Here is a 24852-nt window from a genome sequence, read left to right as displayed (position 1 = left end):
CATTTTTAGACAGACCTAATGAATCTCATCATTTTTTGACAAGTAGGTATAGTGTAGGGTAAATATGCCCTAGTTGACGCTTAACCCTTAACTTGAATAGTTGAAGCCTTGAAACGAAACCATTGTAACAACCTGCTTCTCTTTTTAAATCTAAGATTTTAAATGTAATTCAAAATTCTTCATAAGTACGTCTACGTTTATCAAAAAATGTGTCTACAAAAAAGTCAAATTAAATTTTTATGAGCGTTTGAAGTTCATATTTTTACATTGGATATTTACCCGATTTCTCATGTAACGATTTCCTTATTTTGTTGTAATTAAAAAACGAATGACTGTAGATACTTGAAAATTTCACTGAATGTTAATATTAGCATTTTCTATACACAATAAAATTTTGAAAATAATTTGACTCTTTTTGAGCTGTTTACGGACATTATCAGTTTTCAATTTTTTAGTTTTTTTTTTCTATAAATATCAATAAAATTGTATTTCTTGGGTAAAAAAAGCGTTAAAATTTAATATAAGGTTAATATAAGATACATCGTTCTAATAGCAGTTGAAAAATATTAAAAATACATTGGCACAATTCTTTTTTATAAGCATTTAAAGTTCAAATGTTGACAAAATTTATTAAATTTAGAATTTAATAATTATTTTGTAGTTAAAAATTTATAAAATGTTCAACTTTTATAACTAAGGATTGACAATTGAAAACAAGGATCCACGTAAATAGGTTATATATAAATTACTTTATTCGCAATAATATAATCAAATATACTTGGTAATATCATAGGCTTGCTGACCGTTTTCGCTCAGAATCGTTTTTCTTATACAATGATATTATATCATTGAGTTCAAATTTAACACCATCCATTACAGTAACCCACTTGTAACCTACTGTACAGCAGAGCGACATCCACTTACCCACCTTTTTTTCTTCGTATTAACTTTAAACTTTTAGAGGAAATTGGTTAAATAATAACTTATTTAGTTATCATCAATATTTAAACCTTAACGTGTATAACGTATGTATATACGACAAATTATTTAGCCATGATACTAAGTAAATATGTGAGAAGGGAAATATAATTTATAAGGAAATATTCAGTATATTCAATATCTGTGGAATAATATAGTGTTTTATAACCTAGGTCTTAGAATATGTAAAATACTACATTTTTTCTTGGTTTTAGACAGTATTTTAAAATTAATTGGAAGATACTACATTTTTATTATTGTATAATTATACGCAATACACTAGTAAAGAGGCGTGTTGTAGTATTTTATAGACGCCCCGTGAAATTTGTCATGAATATAACTCCAGTCTCGTCTTTAAACAATTTAAACGATTTCTCGCCCAAAGGCTAATATTTTGTCCATTTTGTTTCAACAGCGTAGATGATGACGACTATACTACCGCCACTGCAATCGCCGAAAATTGTAGCTACCTACGCGGTATAATAAATTCGAATTTACCTGATGATATACTTTTTTTTTAATTAGAAAATAAACACTCGAGGCGGTTCCGTGAAATAAAGTGCGGATAACGTTGGTGTAATGGTCGCAGCGGTGTGCTAAAGTTTTTTGATTGCCTACATTACACCTATTCTATATAATATAACAACGCCACGGAAATCGTTTAATATTTTAATTTGTCGACAAAACGCGGGTCTTAGAGCCTAAACTACAATTACGTGTAGAAAACTGTGGTCGAAGCAGGCGACTTTATTTTTAAAATTATCGTGACGGTAAAATGTTATTACATATGACCAAATGCACTAAGAACATTGTGTTGCACTGTCATATTACGTATTAATATAGGGTAAATGGATCTGATTTTGAAACATTTCACTTGAAATAATAAACAATTTGGTTATAGCTAATGGATAATTAGAAAATGTTATTGATTACACTCAGACAATATTGATAATGAATGACTTATAAACCAAAGATTAAGAATTACTGTGTTAATTATTATAAATTAGGTATAAAATAAATTATAATATTATCGGTTAATATTTATCAATTATCAATTGGGTCCCTATTGGTGATTATTTATTAATTAATATTTATTAGTATTCGATACAATAAACCCACTTTTAAAAATGTTATCTTGCTGTAAGTTTATAACTATAATCTTTTAGGTCTAATAAACATTTTTTATTTTTTTATTTTTCACATAGATAAAATATTTCAAGAAAATTAATTTTACGAAATTTTAAAACCATACGTATTATCTATAACGTTATTGGTTCTACACGTACGTAGATGTGTTGTAAATTTCTAGGACTGTGCAAAATATCGTTCCAGTTATAGAAAAGAGAATATTCCCGAAGAGCAGTGATACGTTCCTGTGGAACTTACCTAGAGTTCAAACATATTACAGAAACGTTTTATGTCGTGTGTTTCTTGTGACTAGATATGCGTGGTTACTGTTTAGCCATGACAAAATACGATAGGTACTATTATATTATGGTCTGAAATATCACTAAAGCACCAAGTATGCGAAACCCCGATCTCCAAAGTTTTAAAAACACATAACAATGGAAAATCAACTTTTAGTATAAAATTATAAAACTTTCATAAAGAATTATAAATAAACCGTTGTCGAGTCTTGTTGTAAGTATTAAACTGTGTTTTGAGATGGCAATCAAAAGCGTTACGTAATAATGTTTTTCTGTATTTCTATTGACGTCAACAACAACTTGAAAATAATTTGTCTCTGGAAATAAATGTCATATCGTTATTGGAATTAACGTTTAACGAAAAAACTGGTAGTTTAAGTGGTACTTGTGAGATAAAAATAAAAACTAACATTTAAAAATTGATATAATTGTTTACAGTTTTTCTCGACACTTCTCCGTAATATTTAGCTGTAGGCAAGACTTGAAACCGAAAATATTTTTTCCTATTTCGATTTTGGTATCGGATTCGGTTTTTATTTTATCCAATTTTTATTTCGGTTTTGGATATTGGTATTTATTTTTTCTGATTTCGTTTTCGGTTTTGAATACTGGTTTTTATTTTTTTCTTATTTCAATTTTGGTTTTGATTACCATGGTATTGATTTTTTTGATTTTGTTTTCGGTTTCAGTTTTAACGGTTTTAACCGGTATTCAAAATCGATATCCAATATCGGTTTCAAGCCCTGGCTGTAGCCTCTAGGTATTGATTTTATTAGCTCTATGATATTTTTTGAAATGGTGGTTGGAACCTTGCCATTGTTCAACCGATTCCGGTTGGAGACACTTTACTACATTAGTAATTGGTACATAAATACATAAGAACCTACATACTTGGACACTTTGTGATTGTTATATCGAAGAACATTTAATATTTTTACTATATTCATTTAAAAAATTACAAAACCTATTTTTTAAAAATGATTATATTTTTAATCTGTAATTTTTGAAGTTTAACTTTTTTCAACCACAATAATATACAATTTTAATTTATCATTTCAAATCAGAATGTTTCCGAGTACCAACTTAAGCATATAAAAAAATTATATACATATATTAAGTTTAGATGAACAGAGGCAAGTTGCAAAAAATTACCTCCCAAAATGTTGGACCACTCTTCTTCAAACTTAAAATACTTATAACCCATTAACTATACTCGTTCAAAATTTGATTTTGTAAGTAAATAAAAATTATGTTCTGCTTCGACATATGAAATGAAAAATATGTGTGGACGTTCTGTCGTAAATAGCAACAAAACGTTTAAAAAAAAAATTTTTTGAAATAAAGAATAAAAAAAAAATTTCAGGAATATAGAAATTGATAAAGACTTATAAAAATTGAAATTTTTTTTTTATGAATGAATATTTTTGAATTAATAAATGATTTTCAAAATAATGTTACTCTGTATATTCACATATTTTTATAGTCAATGCTATAGTCAATTGAAGACTGCGAACGATAATATAATTAGGTAATATTATGTGTGGTTGTTAAAAGAGTTAAATTTGCCGAGAACCCGTTGTAGGTCCTTATACACAATTGTAGAACAATCGTTATTGAAATGTACACGTCGTATAATGAAGCAGTGGTGTGTAAATCACTGTCGTGAGTAGACAGCTGAGAGATGTCGTCTGGCGACAGCTACAACATGATAATAATATGCTGTCCTCGGCATTCAAACACTGTTGTCAAATGTTCAAGGTATGCATCACCATACTATTATTATTATTAGGTATGATTAAATGCGTTTCAATGACAGTTGTAGGTGGTTTACTGGTTCAATAAGTTTACACTATCTACACCAAATAATCATTGAAAAAAAAATAGGGTAGTAGTTACTATTTATTATACAGTGTTGGATAAGTCACTTTAAATGAGATACTTACTGAATACTTTCTCGCTATAGGCACTCAAATAAAACTGTAGTTAAATTATTTTAACTTTCAATAAAAATAGTAAATTCGTACTTTTCACGCAACTAAACAACACAATTTTATATTGTACATGGCTATTTCTTTGATTTCTTGTCTTGTAGAAATAGTGTTTCGATTTGATTTATACAATATGCCGCTAAAAATGTATACTTCGAGAACTACTATTATTATTATTATTATTAAAAGTCTAATTAAAATTATATTTAAACAATGTAGGTACAGTAGTCGTCCAAAACATTGAAAACAGGATTGAAATTTAAAATAAAATACCTATCCCTATTTATAGATAGTATGCATACCTATAATATTGTAATAATTTAAATAACATTTTTTTTTTTTAATTCTTGCGATACTCGAAAAGGTTTAAGGTATCGCGTTATATTTTGGAAATAACCTAACAAAAAAAATTATCTTTTCTCGGAAAAATTCATACGAAATTACGTAAGCGTAACAAACAAAATATTGACGTCGTTACATTAACGTTAGTATTACTTTAATGGTTTAATTACGTTAGCAAATAAGTAACCTTTAACCACTCATTTCTAAGAACTTTAACCCGTCGTAACACGCACTATTTTTGTTGACAACTTTACGCACATGCACGGGGTAATACTGTTTACTCTGCGTAAAATATATATTATAATTTGAACCTCAGTGATGTATGTGAGTATTTTTTAGGGGGGAGATATGAGACTGACGTCAAAAATATCTTTCAGTGTATCAAGTTATATTTAATGACATACAATGAACGTAAATGGTATTGGTTATTTTGGGATTTAAATATTTAATACTTTTCACGACATTTAAAAAAATGTATACTAATTATAATATTATAATGAATGCTCGATGAAAATTTAAAATAAAGCTTTAGAATTGTTAAAAAAAATCATGAATTATTTTGATTGAAGGCCATATCGAGGTCACATGACCATCTCAAAGGTCTAATATACGCAAACTCTAGATGATTACTTTATATTTTTATTTATTTATACTTCATTAATAATATAGTATAAAAAGTAGCTATATTAAATAATAGTGTTATCTTCCAATACGGTGTAATAATTTGCAAAAATCAGATTTCAAAACAGAAATAATTGAGTAAGAAAAAATTGCCGTCGTGGATTATAATATTATGTCTCGGGAATTGTCTTTTGTTTCCTAAGCTATAGGTCACGTACTATATGGAGGCGTGTCGATTGTTAAAACATAAATTTATAATTTTCAACACGCCGATAATAATAAATAATAATAATAATAATAATATTATAATATATTGTATAGTGATTCAAATAAAATATAAAAAATATTTTTTGTTCAATGACTTGATTGGAAAACGTTTATCCCGCCCTAACAAACAGTTCACACTCGACATAATTATTATACGCACTTAGCTACCATGCAACCCCATATGCGTTATTGTGTATTATGCAGAAAGAGTTGCCACTAGAGTTTAATACGTCGAAAAACACATTTTTTAAAAGCTTCGATTATTTTATTTGTGCTCCTTATAATACCGAGAGCTATATTAAATCGTATTTATTATTATTTAAATTGATATCAAAAAGATAACTGGGCCTCACTGAGATTTGTGGAGGCCCAGGGATTATCTTAGTTTAGAAATATTATTAATGATATTATAGGTTCCTACATAATAATAATATTATATAAAGAAAAAAAATAAAGATTTTTCTTAATAATAATAAATAATTTTAGATTCACGTATATAAACTATATTAATATATTTAGTTTTAGACGAATATCATTCTCATGTCGGAGCCGATGGGAAATTTTTTTTTTGAAAATCGATATATTCGCCCCATCACTATAATATAATATAATGCCCACAGCGGCTAAAGCGTATTAACAGCTGTTCGCTAGCTGCTGAACGGTTTGTATAAAATGTAAATAAGTACATATTATAATTATTATACTATTTGCGATGTATGGAACCAACATATTTATTTTGTCTTTGCCGCGCTGCAATTTTTGAAATTAATTTTAGGCCTATACCGTATACAAAATGTAAATACGTACATATTATAATTATTATACTATTTGCGATGTATGGGACCGACATATTTATTTTGTCTTTGCCGCGCTGCAATTTTTGAAATTAATTTTAGACCTATACCTGTATACATGTATAGTTAACACGCGCGCCAACCGGCCGTTACGAGCCGAACTTTTCGAGTTAGTATAAACTTTGACAAGTAATTTCCCTACATAATATGTTTCACGATTTCACATGCAACATACCTATATGTATAATAATGTATCGCATAACACCATGTTATTATAATATACGTTTTCTTCGTATATGAGATAAATCATCGCCGCGTAGTGAATATTAATAAATTGCAACTAATATAAATTATAATATTTTTAAAACACGATCCACAGCAACGATACAGCCATATGAATTTTCTTGCAGTGCCTCCTCATATGCATGCAAATTAAAAAAAAAACAAACTATTTAATGAAGTTGAAATTAAATAATAAATATAATATTTTTTGTTCAAGCACACCTATCCCTAATGATTGGTATTTTTTTTCATTAGTGGCACCTCCAATCTCTCTCCTCGAGTGAGTATTTCGTGTAATCCAACTTAGTCGAGACTCAATAATTCACCAACATCCCAATTTACCGACTCAAACTTGACCGGTAAGCATTCATTTGTGTTGAACCGTGAAAAGAAAATGTTGCTATTGCGTTGGTGTATTTGACCATATGAAATTATAAGTATTGAATTATTTGAACGAAAATATGCGAATTCATGTCATTCATTACTATCCCATCCAATCCGTCCATAATAATACTTCAAATTATTATGTACGATTTACCTACTTACAGGCGCTGATCTAGAAATCTGATATTCGATAGCGGCTACATTTTTTTTTGGATAAAATACAATATATTATAATAAAAATTATAGTACCTATACGTAATATATTATAGATAAGATTTGATAGCAATAAACATTATATTATGAACATTTTTGTTTATATTGTAAATGTATGTGTCTTATGAATGATTTATTATCTATTCAAATAATCACATTATAATAATATTATAAAACATTCTCAAAGCCCCCCTTTGAGGAGGTGGGGGGCTGAAGCTCCTAAACCTTCCCCCCTTGGATCAGCACCTGCCTACATATTATACTTACACGTTAGACACTTAACTAGCAGCAGAGAACTAAATGGTATAGGTCCGTGGCCCGTGGATAAACGGAAGTGAGAAGATTCGTGTAACCAAGCGCGTTTCGCGGTGGCGAATATTTTAATAAGCACGCGTGAAAAACGTACAGGTGATTTATGATATCGCATTATTATCATTGTTGATATTGTTGCCGCTATAATAATATAATATACCCACCCACTTGCGTTGGGTATTATAATGTATTTTATAGATAAACCGGCCCCGTGACGCGCGTGGTTGCCGTCGTTGTTGATGGGGTGTGTATAATATAATAATAATAATATTATACGTGTTTTGATATCGTTAAACGACATTGTATTATTATTATTATTATTATTATTATTATTATTATTATTACTATGTTGTTCGCAACGAATGGGACAGGAAAAATAACGGAAATTCTAGGCCGGAAGACCGTTCTGCAGACGTTCGGCGAGATCACTATAATAGTAGGTAGCATATTATAGTATCTCGTTGGCACCGCTGCCAGACGATTTCGTCACGATATCATTATAACAACATCCAAATTTTAGGATATTTTTATGTGGAATTAAGATTTAAGATTATGTTTCTAAATACAAAATTCAAATTTAACATTCAAATCAGATTGTTTAATTGTTCGCAATGCTGTTAAAACAATACCAATATTACCTAATTCAGCTCGATCCTATCATATCCTAATTAATTGATGGTTATATTAAAAATGGGAATTTTGACTTATTTTGAGCTGTTTACGGTCTTTTTCAGTTTCCATTATTTTAAGTTTTTTTTTTCTATATTGTATATCAATAACATTTTATTTGTTGGTTAAAAAAGCTTGAAAATTTAATAGAAAGTTCCTAGTAAATTGTTTCAAAAGCAGAAGAAAAAAATTTAAAATTCTTAGTCACAGTTTTTTTTTTATAAGCATTTAAAGTTCAAATATTGACAAAATACATAAAAATGATGAAAATTTCCAAATTATTTTGAGTTAGAAATTCATAAAAAATGTTCTTTTCAAATCAAAGATTTATAAAATTTACAACTTTTATAGCTAAGGATTGAAAATTTAAAACGAGGTTCCACGCTCCAGGTTATATATAAATTACTTTATTTAAAATAATATTATCAAATATATTTAATATCATACGCTGTCTGACCGTCTTCGCTCATAATCGTTTTTCTTATACAATGATATTATATCATTGAATTCAAATTTAACACCATCAGTACAGTGACCCACTTGTAACCTAATGTACAGCAGAGCGATATCCACTTGCCCACTTTTTTTTAAACTTACTCATATGTATTTTGTTCATCAATCAAGATAATTTGCATAGATACATTTCAAGAAAAACATTAAAATCTATATTAAGTTATTTAAAAAATGTAAAGTAATTGGAGTTGTAGGTATACTAACCTACGTACTTTTTGTATAAATGAGTAATATTTTAGTTAATAATAAAATATGTATATTACCGGAAATGTTGACAGTTTAGGAAATGACGACAATTCCTCAAGGAATTGTCATAATGTCCGTAGTTTATTAGGCAATGTTATCACGTATCGCTTTCTTACAGGAATAAATGTACCTATTGGTGGTGCAAGTACAAATACTAAAATGTACGCAAAATACCATCTCCAACATTAAGAACTACCAGAGAAAAAGAGTAGAAGAAAGGAACATTTAGTCTAAAAAAGCATAAAAGCAGTCTAACAGATATATTATTTTATACTTACCTAACTATTATATTCTTACACAAAAAAAAATTTCTTATCGGCCTGCTGAGGCTGCACTGCCACTAACTATAACGAATTACCAGCAGATAGTGGTGACGGCTGTGGAGGGTAAAATGTGTTATTTGTGTTACAAAATTGTTTTTCAAGAAATAATTAAGAAATTAAGAACTAAAAGTTCATTGATGGATAAAATATTATTGTTTTTAAATTTATAATTTAAAACCTTAAATTAATTAATGTTTTTATAAAAAATATAGAGTTATACTCAGCATAATATACTGTATTTAAGAAGACGACACACCCGCATGTGTTGTCTCCGTCTTACAAACGCGTAACATACCAAATTTACGCTAAGAAATTCAAGTTTTATGCCGTTAGCTTAAAAATTAGAGTGAGTCGACTCATTATAAAACTTGATAGTAAGAACATTATCTGTGTTTTGCTGGAAATTTTTTTACGATAATTTAGTTTTTAAGTAAGTTATAATGAGTATTAAATGCAAATTAAAAATGCTCATAACTCACTTAAAAACTAAACTATCGTAAAAAAACAAATGCGGGTGTGGCGTCCTCTTTAAGTGTAAAAATTAATATATATACGCGTGCGATGTATGCGACAAGTCGTTTTCTATAAGCGACAGTTTGATGAAACATTGACGCACACACTGACAAAAAATCATACGCGTGTGATTTATGCGACAAGTCGTTCTCTATATGTAGCAATTTGATGGTACACAAGTTGATGACACACATGATATACTGATAAAATTGATCAAAGATCATGATCCAAAGGCCATATTAAAATTGTATAAATAATAATAATAGTAATAATAATAATTAACATATAATTATGTAGCACTGTTTAAGTGTTCAATTTTGTGATGTAAATTGTTGTTTCTTGTAACTAAATTGCTAATAATTTGTCATATGCATAAAAAAAATAAGAAATTTCGTATGCTTTTCAATGTTTAAAAAAATAAATTGGTTTTCAATTATTTTTTATTTAAAATATTGTATATAAACATTTTGTATTTTGGACATAAAAATATAGTCAAGTTAAAACACAGGTGGATGTACCTAATATAATGCTTATCGAATTATTGTTTCAAAAATTATCATTAATTGAGGCGTGACATCATTGCAGTGTTTTTATTACCCGTAGACTTTCTGAGTGAATTTCTACCAGTTTTAGTATTTGTATGATCAGTACCAGATAATATATTTGTATGTTAATAAGTTAAAAAAATGGAATGTCTCTGAATATCGATTTAAATAACTTACATACTTGTAAGTTATAAATAATACTAATAATTTAACAACAATTAAAAAAATAATAATTATTACTATAAAATAAAAACAATAATAAATTCTCAACGACACACAAATAATAACACTTATAATTTATATGGGTATTAATCTAACATTTAAAATTAATTATACAAATTAAACTAGGTGATTGGTAGGTATTTTAATAATAAAAAATCATAAGAGAATAATTTATTAATAAACATAACTTAAATTCTCAACTACCAAAAAGATTATAAAATAGCGTGTTATCACTTAATCAGTTCATCAGTTATCTACTGCGTAATACCCAAGCCTGGACAAGTTAATGATCATTTTTAATCGAGCTAAGTTAAGTTGATAGAAAACCTAGTTACCTAGTTAGTAGGGACCTAGTTATCAGAATTTTGTTTTAACTTAGTTCAGTTAAAAGTTATATGAAAACAATTAACCTATTATTCACTTGTAAGTATTTTATTTTTATTTTTTTAATGTATTAAAAGCCAATAGTATGGTGTAAAATTATCAACAATAATTGTACCTATTATATTTAATATTTATTTATTCTCTAAATTAACTTAACTTGGATTTGATTAAAATTAACCCGTTTTTTTATCAATAATAATCAGTTAAGTGCAAAAATAAGGTAATGAAAATTAATTTTTTGTAGGCCAAAAATGGTCTATCTACCCCTGGACTTTCTTCCATTGAATTTTTAAAAGTACTGCGGTTTCAATTTTAACCTTCCAATCAACAGTACTATTTATAAATTCAATTTTCTACCAGAAACTTCTCTAAAAGCTTATAATATTAAATTTTTCTATTATAAAAAGTATCTATAGGTACAGACACCCAAAAAAAAAACACACACACACGTCACATATCGTTGAAATATAAATTAAATCCATTTTGTAAGAAATTACAGATAGCTAGAAATATATTTACTTTGGAGATATAAACTTATCAATATAATTTATTATTTTAGTAATTACATGGTTAATGCTTTTGTTTTTTTTTTAAAATATTACATAGGTATAAACCGTTTTTTTTATTTACCTAACCTAACCTAACCGATTGCCATAAACGTTCAATACTATAAGTGTGGGCTTTTTTATAGCTTAATATGTTTTATCTTAAACTCGAATACTTACGCGGTAAGTATTACCTACCAACATGCCGTGGCTGTAACTCGGAAATTCACTCCGTAGGTAAAACAGTATTTTAGTTGCCCAACAGCAACGGGGCATCCCATACCCCGATCTTCTTCATATGAAATCGAAATCTGCAACGTATTAAGAAATAACCCGAATAACCGAATATTGTTAACAATGATTTTACGATGCAGGAGGGCATGGGATCTATGAAGATCACACATGGCGGTCTCCGGTTGTCCGGCCGGACATTGGTCACCAATCGGCTGGTGGCATCGGCGATACGCTCTCGGCCCGGACGTCCGCTTCTCATCGAGTCCACTGCTAACGTCACGCTGACTGCTCGCAATTCCCAGGGACGCCTGGTGAACAGTCTCAAATTGAGTGAGTACTATACAATGTATTATACAACTTACCACCGCACCGTGTAATGTGTATATAAATCAGTTCTACAGAGTGAGACATTTGCACTAGGTAGCTGAGATTTTAATACCAAAAATATTGTTTGTATAATATTATTATTTTGGTAGAATATTCAGAAATTCAAAATCAAAATTGATTTGATATGGTACTTTTATATTTTTCCAATTGCATTGTATGGACAAGACTATCACGAGTGTTTCATATTTATTTCACAAACCCACTTGTATAGGGACGTGTTTTTAGTGTTTTTAGTGTTTTTAGAGTTTGTAAGTTATGAGTTTATGACGAATTTGATTTTTTTACTATTTTAATAAAATAAGAAAAATACTATTAAGAGTATATATACATTATAAATCAAATGTATGCAAAAATTATATTTTTTAACGGGGGAGCGATACTTGAAAGACTGAAGAAATATTACTCGGTACCTGCTAGAAATTTAAGCAGCAATAAAAATCTCCGTAGCTTCAAGTTGTCTAAATGTTAGTTAATCGAGAAATTAAAAACGATCGATACGGATGTCAAGTAAACAACATGCAAAACCAAAATATGTGTCAAAAATAATAATGCCTTTTGCAATTATCGACGACTTCATTCTTTTAATTTCAATTAATCTCGTTGCCACAATTATATCTGTAATAATACAATAATAATATAATATCGATTTATATTATTACTAACGCAGTTTAAATTTTAAATTTCCTTTTGTTCAAATCACGGTGACTATACTTCCACAAACCAATTCAGGAAAACGGCTAGGAACTCCGTGTAACAGTAACACTATTCATATAATATGTGTATAATAATATGGAAATAATAGAAAAAAATTATATTTTTTTTTCATTTTGCCTCAAAACTGATTACACGATATTGTCATATTACAATAAATTAATATAATGACTGAGTTAATAGTATTATATTGGTCGTCGGCCTGTATAAATCCGATAAAATATTATCACGTACCTACGTATATTATAAAGTAATAATATTAATAATAATAACATTTATTTTGGTCCCCTTTACAGCTAAAGATGGTTTGGAGTGCGCACAAGCGAGCGTGTTCAAAGTGACCGATACACGCGGCGAGACGCTGTTCTCGGCAGACCGGAGTAAAGTGATAGTCGGTGCCCAAGAACTTCGAGTCACGGGTAATGTAGAATAATATATTATTATTATTATTATTATTATTATTATTATTATAAGGTGTGCGAAATTTCTTTGTGAATGATCGAGATAAGTTAATATTCAGCTCGAGCCTCCATCGTATTTTTTCAAATTTTTTTTTAATGTATATGAAGAGGTTAAAATACCTAGAACTATTCATATTTTTTAGGAAGCTTCTATGAGTTAAAGGGGCTTAGCCCCCAAAAACCACTTGTTGCGCCACTGAAAAAACCTAAACCAATAACAATTTAAGATAGGGGTTATAGTTTCAGTTTTTATTGGTTATTTTAGATTTTTTCCATTTTTCCAATAATAGAGATAGCTACCATTTAAAGTTTGAATCACTCTAAAATTAATTTAATTATTGTCATTAGTAATGAGTCACTCATTACATACTATCATGTTACTAATTCAATGATTTGAAGTGAACTTACTGAAAAACTCTTTAATTTGCATTGAAAGTTTGAGAAAAATACAAACATGAACAATTCAATTTTTAATAAACCTTTATCAATATTATAATATTTTTAAATAATAATTATTGTAATTATTGTGTTATTCAAAATACTATGATTCTATGTCTTAAGATAACAATAGAAATCAGTATTTTTATTCATTTATGTTCGTTTATAAGAACTAATGAATACAATCTAAAATAAAAATGTCCTCCATTTCTACGAATTTGAAATCGAAAATTATTAACAAACATAAAAGAAAAATAAATACAGTAGTTATGGTACTTATATATTTATTATAACTTATAACTACTAGTTGTGCTAAATTAAAAAATACTTAAAATTATCTAAAAACAAATGTTGTTCTTTGCAGTAATTCTGTGATTTTTTTCAATAACTATCTCTTCAAACAAAATTAATAAATTAGAAAAACAGTTATTGATGAAACCCTGTAAGATATTTTATTATTTGTATTGTTTATAATTGGAAATCGGCGCAAACCCAAATCAAATCAATTCGGATGATTATTATATTATTAATATAATAATCATCCGAAGCTTCGCGTAAATTGTAAAATAGGGACCAACTTATCGACAGTGATATCATGTTTCTATAACACTGTGTCTTTTACTTGAAGGTTCCGGTGGTGCCGTTTTTCAAGGCAGTGTCCAAACGCCGATGGTTCGAGCCGATTCTCGACACGACTTGAGGTAAGAAAACTATAAACGAAATACATGCTTATACAGAGTATATCACGTGATTATCTGACAAATTTATGTTCAAATTATTACGTGTAAATATTTTATATATATTTGTGTTTTATATAGACATTGATATCACTCCTCGATTACATATACATTGTAAACAAATTACACAAATTACTATTAATATAATCAAATAATTTACAAAAGTTGTATGAATTAGGTACAATAAGTCAGCCTGTAATTGTCTCATTATCCAGATAATAAGTAGGGTACAAAGAAATGAATAAGGGGTAGGTACTATAGATACAATATTTTGTGGTGTGGAGCGTAGGAACTGTAGGAGAGAAGAAAAATCAAGTTTTACCACAAACAAGCTTATTGAGGTAAGTCTTGCTCATTGATCAAGTCGTCGATCGGCTAAAGACCTGATATCAAGCTTATGGAACCCTCGTTAATAGTTATGCAATAGGTTGTTAGTTTCCAGCTTGAAATCTAAAATGTTAAGACTTTTGCGTTGTACCTATCTGTTGACAGTAAGCTACTGAGTATGGGTCCCAGACACCAGAACCATACATGTCTACGGGCCTAATATGCACACAGAATAATTTTTAATGAGATAAAAAGTTTAAATTTAGTAGCAACTCTCTTGGTAAAACTAGTAAATTATGTGGACTTACAATTTTCTCAATGTTGATTGATTGTCAAATATTGATCTCCATTTGACAAATTTCTCTATATCATCTTGCACGCAATCTTCATGATTATCAATTAAAAAGAAAAATAATAACAATAGATTAGTATCATCAGCAAAGCGTATTAACTTCCAATGGAGAAGAACATTCATAATGATGTTTATGCATTGTATAGAAAAAATAGGAGATAAATGTCCAACTCGAGGGGCACCATATGCGGCTGTGAAAACAATATTTTTTTTTTAATATTTAACATTTGTTTTAAATATTTTATTCTTCAAGAACATAATGGGCCCCACTGAACATGTTCGTGTATTCATAATATGAAACATAGAACTGAAGAGTGTTATGAACTTAACTACTTAACTAAATTAAGTCTTAACTAACTTAAGACTAAACCAAGCTATGAATGGGAAACTAAAGCCTAGAGTTGAAAGAACAGATACGAGGGCTCGTGGCACACCGCGTAGGTTAACGCTCGCAAAGTCAGTGAGTGACTCAAATAATTGAGATCACTTTTTGTAAACATCATATTATACGGAAGGCCGTGTTTTTCTGCCGTAGCACATTCATCAATCAACATTTAATTGAAAAAGGGCATATTGTAATTTAGGACAAGTGACTCAAACTAATTTGATAGATAATAGATTTAGTCCTTAACGTTTGAGCTACAACTTAAATATAGGACTGATATGTCTGATATTCTAAATATCTGGAATGAAACCCTCGCCTGGGGAGTACCTAAGAAATATCCAAGTAGGGAAGATAATAACGATATGCTTAAGTCGATATTATTATTATAATGTAGGTAGTGATCATCAATTTGGCCATAACCGTTTTGGTAGTAAATTATTATAATAATTCTCGTCTCTCGTGTCGGTGTAATAATAATATGATACTTTGTAGTACCTATAATATAATATAATAATTATTATTATATATATTTAGGTTGGAGTCAGCGTCCAGGAGACTAGAGCTGAGTGGTCCCCAAGGAGTGACTATCGAGTCCAGGGCCGGTGACATAACCGTATCGTGTCTGATGGACGTCAAGTTGCAGTCGATAGCAGGAGCGGTGTGTATTTATTTATTAGATTTTTTTTTACCTCGTTAGAATTCTTATACAACAGATTATAATCTGTCCAATAAAATAATACATAATATAGGTATACTTACATAGGATATTCTTAAATACATTCTTATCGTAGAAAATAGGTACTTGCTGTAGGTACTCCAGTACCTAATTGAATATTTGCAAAACAAAATGCATTGTTGCTTATCGTAAGCTGATATTTATATCAACGACTTGCAAAGACGTCTATTTAATGCTAAGCTGACTTAAAAATCATAAACATATTTTTAGATACTACGAGATTCTACAAAATATCTTCTTCTTTTTTTTACACAAAAGATTTCGTTTATTTAGTGAAGTTTACGATCTATACAATAAGTAAATGAGCAATGATGAATATAAAATGAGGCGGTGAAAGAATAAAAGACATTGAATAAGAGTTTTACGTTAGAAACTTCCGGATATAAGTGATACGAAATATCTAGATCCAATTTTATTTTCCTATTTTTGCATATTTTTAATTATTATCTTTTATAAATTATGAAAAAAAGTTCAATCTACTTGTGTCTTAGTAAAACTCTCATTTTAAAATGCAGTTTATTAATAAAAAAAAAGGTGAAGAAAAAATCTAAAGTTATCAATAATTTTATCATAGAGATTTTGTGATGAAATAAATTATACATTTATCGGCCATCCGATTTCATTGGCTTACTCCAAACACATATTTTTATATTAATCCGTCGTCCATTGGTGCGTTGTCAAATATGTATTATTATAATTATTTCATCTTGTGATTGTTCCGTGATTTTCGATGATGTTGCCCCCAATGACCAAAATAAATAAAGTTTAACACAGATTGGTTGTAAATACCTGAAATCAAAAATAAACACTGCCCGATTTCACAAACGTACGACACAAAAAAATTGCGTTTAGCTGAACCGTGTAGTTAACTTTAATATTAGAGTAAATCGACCTATTATCAACTTAAATTTAATAACAATGTAATATGTTTTTGTGAAGTGACTTTTTTACAATATTATTACTTTTATGTGGGTTATGATTATGTAAAATATTACAATTTAAAAAGAATCATATTATTACGTCAATAAGTTAAAATATCGTGAACAAAACTCAACATAGATACTTATTGTTTTTACCATTGAGTTTGATAAAAAGTTAATTCATTCTGGTATATTATTAAAACTAACAAGACGAAATTGGTTCTGCTGAACGCAATTTTGCTATTTTTTACCAGTGATTATAAACACTATAGTGTATTATATATTTTGTATAGGTAATCTCGTTTCTAAGACTGATAAGCGTCAAACGGACGAGACGTCCTCTTCAGCGACGTATATTGTTTGAGACAGATTATTATACGTTTTGCATTGCCAATTAATATTCCTGGGGAATTTCAAAGACTGCAACCAGATTCCACAGTTTTACGGAATCATGTAGATTTTAATAACCTTGTGAACATACACGATTCTATAAAATATTTAATATTTCTATAAACACAATTTCACAAGGTTTTAATATTATGTAACGTCACCATACCGAAAAACAGTCTAATATATAAAATTCTCGTGTCACAATGTTAGTTACCATACTCCTCCAAAACAGCCTGACCGATTTTTATGAAATTTTATATGCATATTCAGTAGGTCTGAGAATCAGCTACTATCTATTTTTCATACCCCTATGTGATAAGGGTTGTCCAGAAAAAAATAAAAATATAAAATAATATTATTATTAAAATATTAATAGTGTATTGGCATGTTTGTTGATTTGTATTATTATTTTTTGTTAATATATATATATATATAAATGAATGTGTGTGTGTAGATTAGACCTCTGGGAAGAAGATAGGCTAATTTAAAAAGAGTTAAATTTGGTTTTTTATTATTCATCGGATTTTAGTACGGTTAGGCTAGGTTAGGATTTTGTACTAATTGATTACATTAATCCACTATAGATGCAAACTTGGTATAACTTTGATACTTTAGAGTTCAATCATACGTTTACGTACAAATAGCACAGGGTCCGCGATCTACCGCAGGTAATTGCCTACCTGATAATATACTGCTGCGAATCAAAACTTTTATTCCGGGTGACAGAAAAGTTAAGATAAATCTAGAACATCATACACCGAGTATTAAATAACGTATTGAACAAAGTTAGTCATATACAGTTTGTACATTTAACGGGTAACGAAGTGCACGGGATCAGCTAGTAATAATAAATTATTATATCGTATTTAAAAATAGTTTAATGTGACGGACAATGATACTGCTATTTTGAAAACAAAACTTTCTGAAAAATATGATTTTAGTTTACCAACACTTTACACATTGTTTAAATTACCGTATTTGATATTCTGCATGATTATTTACTTATAATAAGAGATATATTTTGAAATTCCAACAGATTTTTAAAACACTGCATAAGGTACAACACTTAACTTGGTAGGTACTAAATCATACTTTTTTTTCGTATTACGGCCGTATTATCAACTCTAAAAATGTCATAAATTCAATTTTGTAAATTAAGTATAAGATAAATGTAAATTTATTGCTATTATATAATCTTATTATTATTCATAATAATGGAGTAAACAGATGTATAATAGCCACGTTTCATAAAAAAAGACCTTCCGGAATCGTGTGAGTGCCTATATTATTATTAGAATCCCGGACAGGACGAATAGTATATAAGAATAGAAGCCAAGGGTAAAATAATTATTATCTATAAAATATGTCTAAAGTGTTGCTGAGGCTCATAGACAACTTTCGACCGATTTTGACGATTCAAGGAAGATTTGGATAATATATTGACCGAGTTGTTTTAGGGTGGCTTTCCCACTATTGATAAAATTAAAGTCGTAACCACATATTCCTTTATTTCTGCCTTCAATTGGTTCATATAAGAAAAAATGTTTTTTATTTCTATCCGCCGCGACGCAGGTGGATAACCCATCTCGATTTCATTTATTTCCGAGCAACACCGTGTAATAGAGGTAGCATGTTATATATTTTTAGATATTTAAGTTTCAGTAAAAATTGTTTTTGACTTATGAGGAACCTTCAACTAAATTTCCAAGATTTATCCATTAAAAATTAATATTTTATAAGATTTTAAAATCAAAATAATTTTCAAATTTTCTTAACGTTGACGAATATTGTAAAAAATTAAACTTCAAGCGTTTATAAAAAAAATGTGCCCCTTATAATATTATGTACAATTAATTTTTTTAAATTTCTATAAGAATAACTTATGTATTAAAACTTGTATTAAATTATCAAGCTTTTTGACTAAGCTTCAAAATTAGACTAAATATTTTGTAAATCATAAATTGTATTATTAACAAGGGACTACATATATTTAATTATTTTCCACTTAATGTTTATAATCTTAAATCCAGTGTTTCTTATTTAATAACATTATTTATTTGTTTATTTATTTTTCTTCTTATTATAGGTACCTATATCATTGATCTATAAATAAATAAAATAAAAGGGGAGCTATTCAGCTATATAATAATAAATTACTAGGTATGTGTCAAATTAACTTAACCTATGCAATTGTAGGATTGTACAATACATTCAAGAAACGTTCACAATTGTTTATAATAGCAAAAAATAACTATTGAAAAACATTGTCATTTTTGACAGTTTTTTGCAGGGCTTGCAAACGTTATAATAACGTTACGATTAAAGCGTTATATAATTTGACGAAAAAATAATTGAAATATTATGCAAATGTAATAATAAGGAAAGCGATAATCAAAAATAATTAGATACTAAAAAATAAAACATAACGATTAACAAAATATATTATATATCATTAAACAAAACATGATGCAAAACCGTAATTTATAGAATATCATTGTACGAAAAACCACCCAAAACGAAATATTTTAAAATCTATTTAAGGTCTATTGGTCTCGTAGAAACATTTACTTCATGCTAACAATCTAGAATTGATTATATTATAATATTCCCTATCCGGGCCATAACCTACCCACTTAAGTTATTATTTTTAAATTTAATAGGTATTAACACTATTTTAAATAAAGATAAACGCAAAACTTGTATAACGTTTAAGTTTTAAATAATGATAAACGCAAAACTTGCAGGATAACGTTTTTATTCTGTATAACGATAAACGCAAAACTTGGATAACATTTAATTATGAATAACGAAAAACGCAAAAATTGTGTAACGTTTTAATTGTAAATAACGTAAAACCGAATTTTTTTTTTCAAATGCAAGCCTTGATTTTTTTGTATTCCCGTGAATTACCGATCTTGATGCTTTTTCGAGAATATTTCTCGTTAAGGGAGTTTTAGGAAGTGCCAAACGTACTTAAAGGATATTATTATCATATTATAGCTTATTTTTTTTTCCGAATCCAGGGATACCAAAATCCCCAAAGTCGTGGTAAATTTGGCTTGTACCTATATACTCTGTACTAGAGTATAGGAGGATTTTTCGTGTCCCCAATCTTGATTAATTCATCGCTGTCGGCCAAAAAAATATTATTTTATTATATATAATTGTTTATTGTTATGTACTATCGTGTTATAGATACAAATCGACGCGGCCAAGGTGTTCCTCAAGGGTCTGAAGACGGTCAAGACTACGTCTTCGGCCAACACGGCAGCGGCGACTCCGGACGGGGACGATGGCGGCGGCGGTAAGTCGACCGGCCAGTATAATTCCATCGTCGGCGCGAAAAAGAGGGGCGCCGAGGACAAGTTGCCCAGCGTGTACCAGCTGTGCGTGTGCGGTAACGGCAAGGTGTTCATGTCGCCACCGGACGGTCAGTGCGCCGCCGACAACGAGAGCCTGGTGTGCCGGTGAACGGCCGGTACGTACCGCGGATACCAATACCACGGTCGCGGTTTCGGTCCGAGTCGTACGCGACAGGCAAGTCGTCAACCGCACTCATCACAATATTATTATCATACGCGTAATCTTATTATTATTATTATATTATAAATAGTAGGTATTATTATACGTCATTATTAAGTTTTTATTCCAATATATTCTATTGATGCGATTCCCGCGTCCGTTCGTATATATAAAATATAATAATTACGTCGTTATTAAGTGTAGAACAATATTGTTATAGTTTCCATCTGTTTCGTATTTTTTAACCATTAATGATGATATTTTGTTTGTGTTTTTTCCCACTCGAACGTACCTCTTATAATAATATTATCGTATTATAATACAATATGATATTATATACATCCAAATATTACGCGCGTAGGATAGTAAAATGACAAAAATATATATTATTCGATCGAATTCGATGTATTTTATAATGTTATAGAAACGTTATAGTGAATGGGAGTTTGTATGGAATCCAGTCAAGACCTATAGGTCTTTGTCGTCGATTGATTATTCATGTTATGTTATAAAATAATTGTCTACTACGCAACTTTTGCAAAAGCTATGCTATATTATACGCTTTTATGTATTATATAGATCTAACAATTATATATTTAATTTTAATTTTTTTTTTTCTTTTTCTTTTTTTCAAGACGACAGAAGACATATTATTTATATAACACTAAATAGTTCGTCAAAAAACAAAGCGTAAAAAGTAGCTTAATAGGTCTATTTCTATGTTGATCATACTATTATTACAACAGGCAATTAAATACCTACAAGAGTATTGTTATAGTGCTATTATCTACATCCACCAAATAATAATAATCTCGCTTCTACACCGATTTACTGCGCGTTTAAATATTATTATTATCATTATCATTATACCTAATATTACTACAATTTATTATTACGTAATACCTTGTGTGTTGTTATATATTATATTATATTTTGTTATCATCGTCGAACTCGCTATATACCTACGTTGTATGTTTCTCATGCGTTTGTTGTTTTTTTCCGGACGACTGATAATTATTTATTTATATCGTAACTATAAAATACAGAAACATAATACAGTAGTTGCCAGTATTCACTTATTGGATTCATGGTTAATTGACTCATTCGATCATTGGACTCAAACAGGCTGGTCCAAATTTTATTTATACCTACCCATATTAATACATAAGATAAAAGCTCTCAATACTCAATTGGACTCGCACAGCACACAGTACACCGGTTAATGGTGTCATAGTGTATTTTTAAGGGCATAATCCCACAATTGTTAGTACATTTTCTCAATTTTCTCGTGTATATTTTTATAATTAATATTATTTCCTCGAATCATCACACCACAAACGTACTAACGGGTTTGAAAATATTTTTTTTTTACATAATTTGAAGTCAATGAAAAACAACATTTTTGTAAAAAAATAAAACTTTTTTCCTCTATTAATGACAGCATGTCAACATACATACCCACCTACTATGAAATACATATAATAACGAATATTTACAAGTACATAATATTATAGCCAAATTTAATACAACTTATGATGCATATTAAAGAAATATTTTTATTCTTGGACCTTTCACGTTATTGGCTCGTTCGGTTAATAGAATTACATCCCATGCTCTGGTCCCAAAGTGAGTCCAATAAGTGGTGACTACTGTTTCGTATATTATGTGACATAATATTATTGTTGTTTCACCTTAAATGTCATGTTTTTTTTTTCCTATCTCGGCCATCGCCGTCATAAGATAATTGTATAGTAGGGCTTTTATTTGAATAATTATTATTATAATTGTACGGTTATAGTTGTATTGACATTAGACACTTGAAGTTTTATGCCATCCGTCTATATATTATAAATGTTGTCATGTACTTGGGCAGTTTGCAAATATTATTATTATTATTATTATTAATATCATAATATTGTTAATACTTAAGACCACATCATGTGTATATAATAATAATATTATGTAATTATTAACCTATTTGTGACGATATGTTCCCAAAATGTTATACCTATAAAAAATATTATTGTTCACGTGAATTGTTGACGCTCGTGCGTATTGTTTTGTGCTGTGTAGAAAAGGTATAAAAGGTATAAAATATTATATAGGAATATACTTATATGTATTATACTTGTTTTGTGTTTTACGTGTTTATAAGACAAGAGAATAAATTGATTGAGAATTGAGATCATAAATTACTTTGTTCTTAATGTTGTCGTCGTAAGTTTAGTGGTGTCGAAGTGTATACTTATTTCATATTTAATTATACTATGTGAGTTGATAGATAAAAATTATTTATCGAGTAAGAATGTTATATAATATATATATATATATATATATATATTTGGTATAAAATATATTGTATGTACTAAATAATTATACCAATTAAGGAAACCATAATGTTATAAATTAATATCTTAATATCTTAGCTCAATGACAGTGGATCATCAACCTTAGTTAGAACCTTTGTTTTAAAGGAATAATTAGAACTTCAACTCTGAAAATCATTCTAGTTACGGTATTAGTTTTATTATTTTTAGATGTAGTATGTGTTGGGCGAATAAAAGCTTAACATTTTTCGTAATTCTCGTTGAAAATTGAACACCGATCGTACAACTTGTGCGCATGTTGCTAGTGACTACTCAGCAATCTAAATTGTGGACAATAAAATTTATTACAATGTCGATAGTCTTAAAATAAAAGGTAAAAAACTAATACATCAATTATTCCTTTCTATATAATATAAGAAGAGAGGGTTTTATACAGCAACAATATATTTTAATACCGTAACTCGAATGATTTTTACGATACCGGCACACGTGTAAATCATCAAAAACGTGTGAGTACAATACTATTACAAATGAGATTATGATTTTATTGTTCATGCGTTGTTCATACCTACACAATATAATATAATACAAACGATGTCATATAAAATTATGTAGGTACCTACCTATCACGTATTACACGTCACTATAAAATGGCAACGATCATACGGCGCAAAGCTGATTCATAATAGCTGGCGCAGAAGAGTATTACCGAGTAGTTACGGAGCGACATGGGTCAGTACAGTTTCATAACTATTTTTTCTATGCCTTCTGAGTACTGACCTAGACTACAACTTAGAATATTATATGATGACAAAATAATATGGCAAGTCGATACTGTATATATACTGGTTATATTATTATGTGAAATAACTATACGAATAAACTTCTGTTGAAATTTTAAATGTTCTGCAAGCAACACGGATTGCTAATAAAATAAACAACAGATGTCAGAAAATTCGGAATGCAAATAAGAGAACAGTATAATAAATAAAATGTGTGGACATTTAAAGGAGAAAATTTAAGGGTAAGGAAATATGAAAAACGGTGCAGATGATGGAACTCATCGAAAGTTATGATGCAAAATAATAGAAAAAGTAGATAAAATACATAGGTATAAGCCATAAGGTATAATTTTATTTTAAATCATAAAATTTAACAGAATTTCAAATTACATGAAATATTCGTAGCATAGAAATATTTTAATAATTCAATTAGTAAAATAGGTATATTATTATTATTCCTACCGGTTAGATACCTGTGGCGTGGTAACCGGTGATTAACTGCCCAAGAAAGTCATTATTTGACGTTATTATTTATTGTGAACACGAATTATAGATACTGTATTTGAATTATACCT

At 28.9% G+C, this 24852-nt stretch overlaps 1 protein-coding gene across 2 annotated transcripts in view; it reads left to right on the top strand.

The window, feature by feature from the left end:
• LOC132935715 (uncharacterized) overlaps positions 1-23451 on the top strand; it is a 170362-nt gene extending 146911 nt beyond the window's left edge. For both annotated transcript variants that reach the window (XM_061002331.1, XM_061002330.1), the window contains exons 5-9: positions 11943-12132; positions 13197-13319; positions 14428-14500; positions 16135-16258; positions 20842-23451. In XM_061002331.1, coding sequence (XP_060858314.1) covers positions 11943-12132; positions 13197-13319; positions 14428-14500; positions 16135-16258; positions 20842-21117 — 786 coding nt within the window. In that variant the 3' untranslated portion in view covers positions 21118-23451. The remainder of the gene's footprint in view (positions 1-11942; positions 12133-13196; positions 13320-14427; positions 14501-16134; positions 16259-20841) is intronic.
• The last annotated feature ends 1401 nt before the right edge of the window (positions 23452-24852 follow it).

Source organism: Metopolophium dirhodum, chromosome 1, assembly GCF_019925205.1.
Source record: "Metopolophium dirhodum isolate CAU chromosome 1, ASM1992520v1, whole genome shotgun sequence".
NCBI lineage: Eukaryota > Metazoa > Arthropoda > Insecta > Hemiptera > Aphididae > Metopolophium > Metopolophium dirhodum.
The sequence above is the reverse complement of the archived record's forward strand: the minus strand, read 5'-3'. Positions and strand labels throughout refer to the sequence as shown.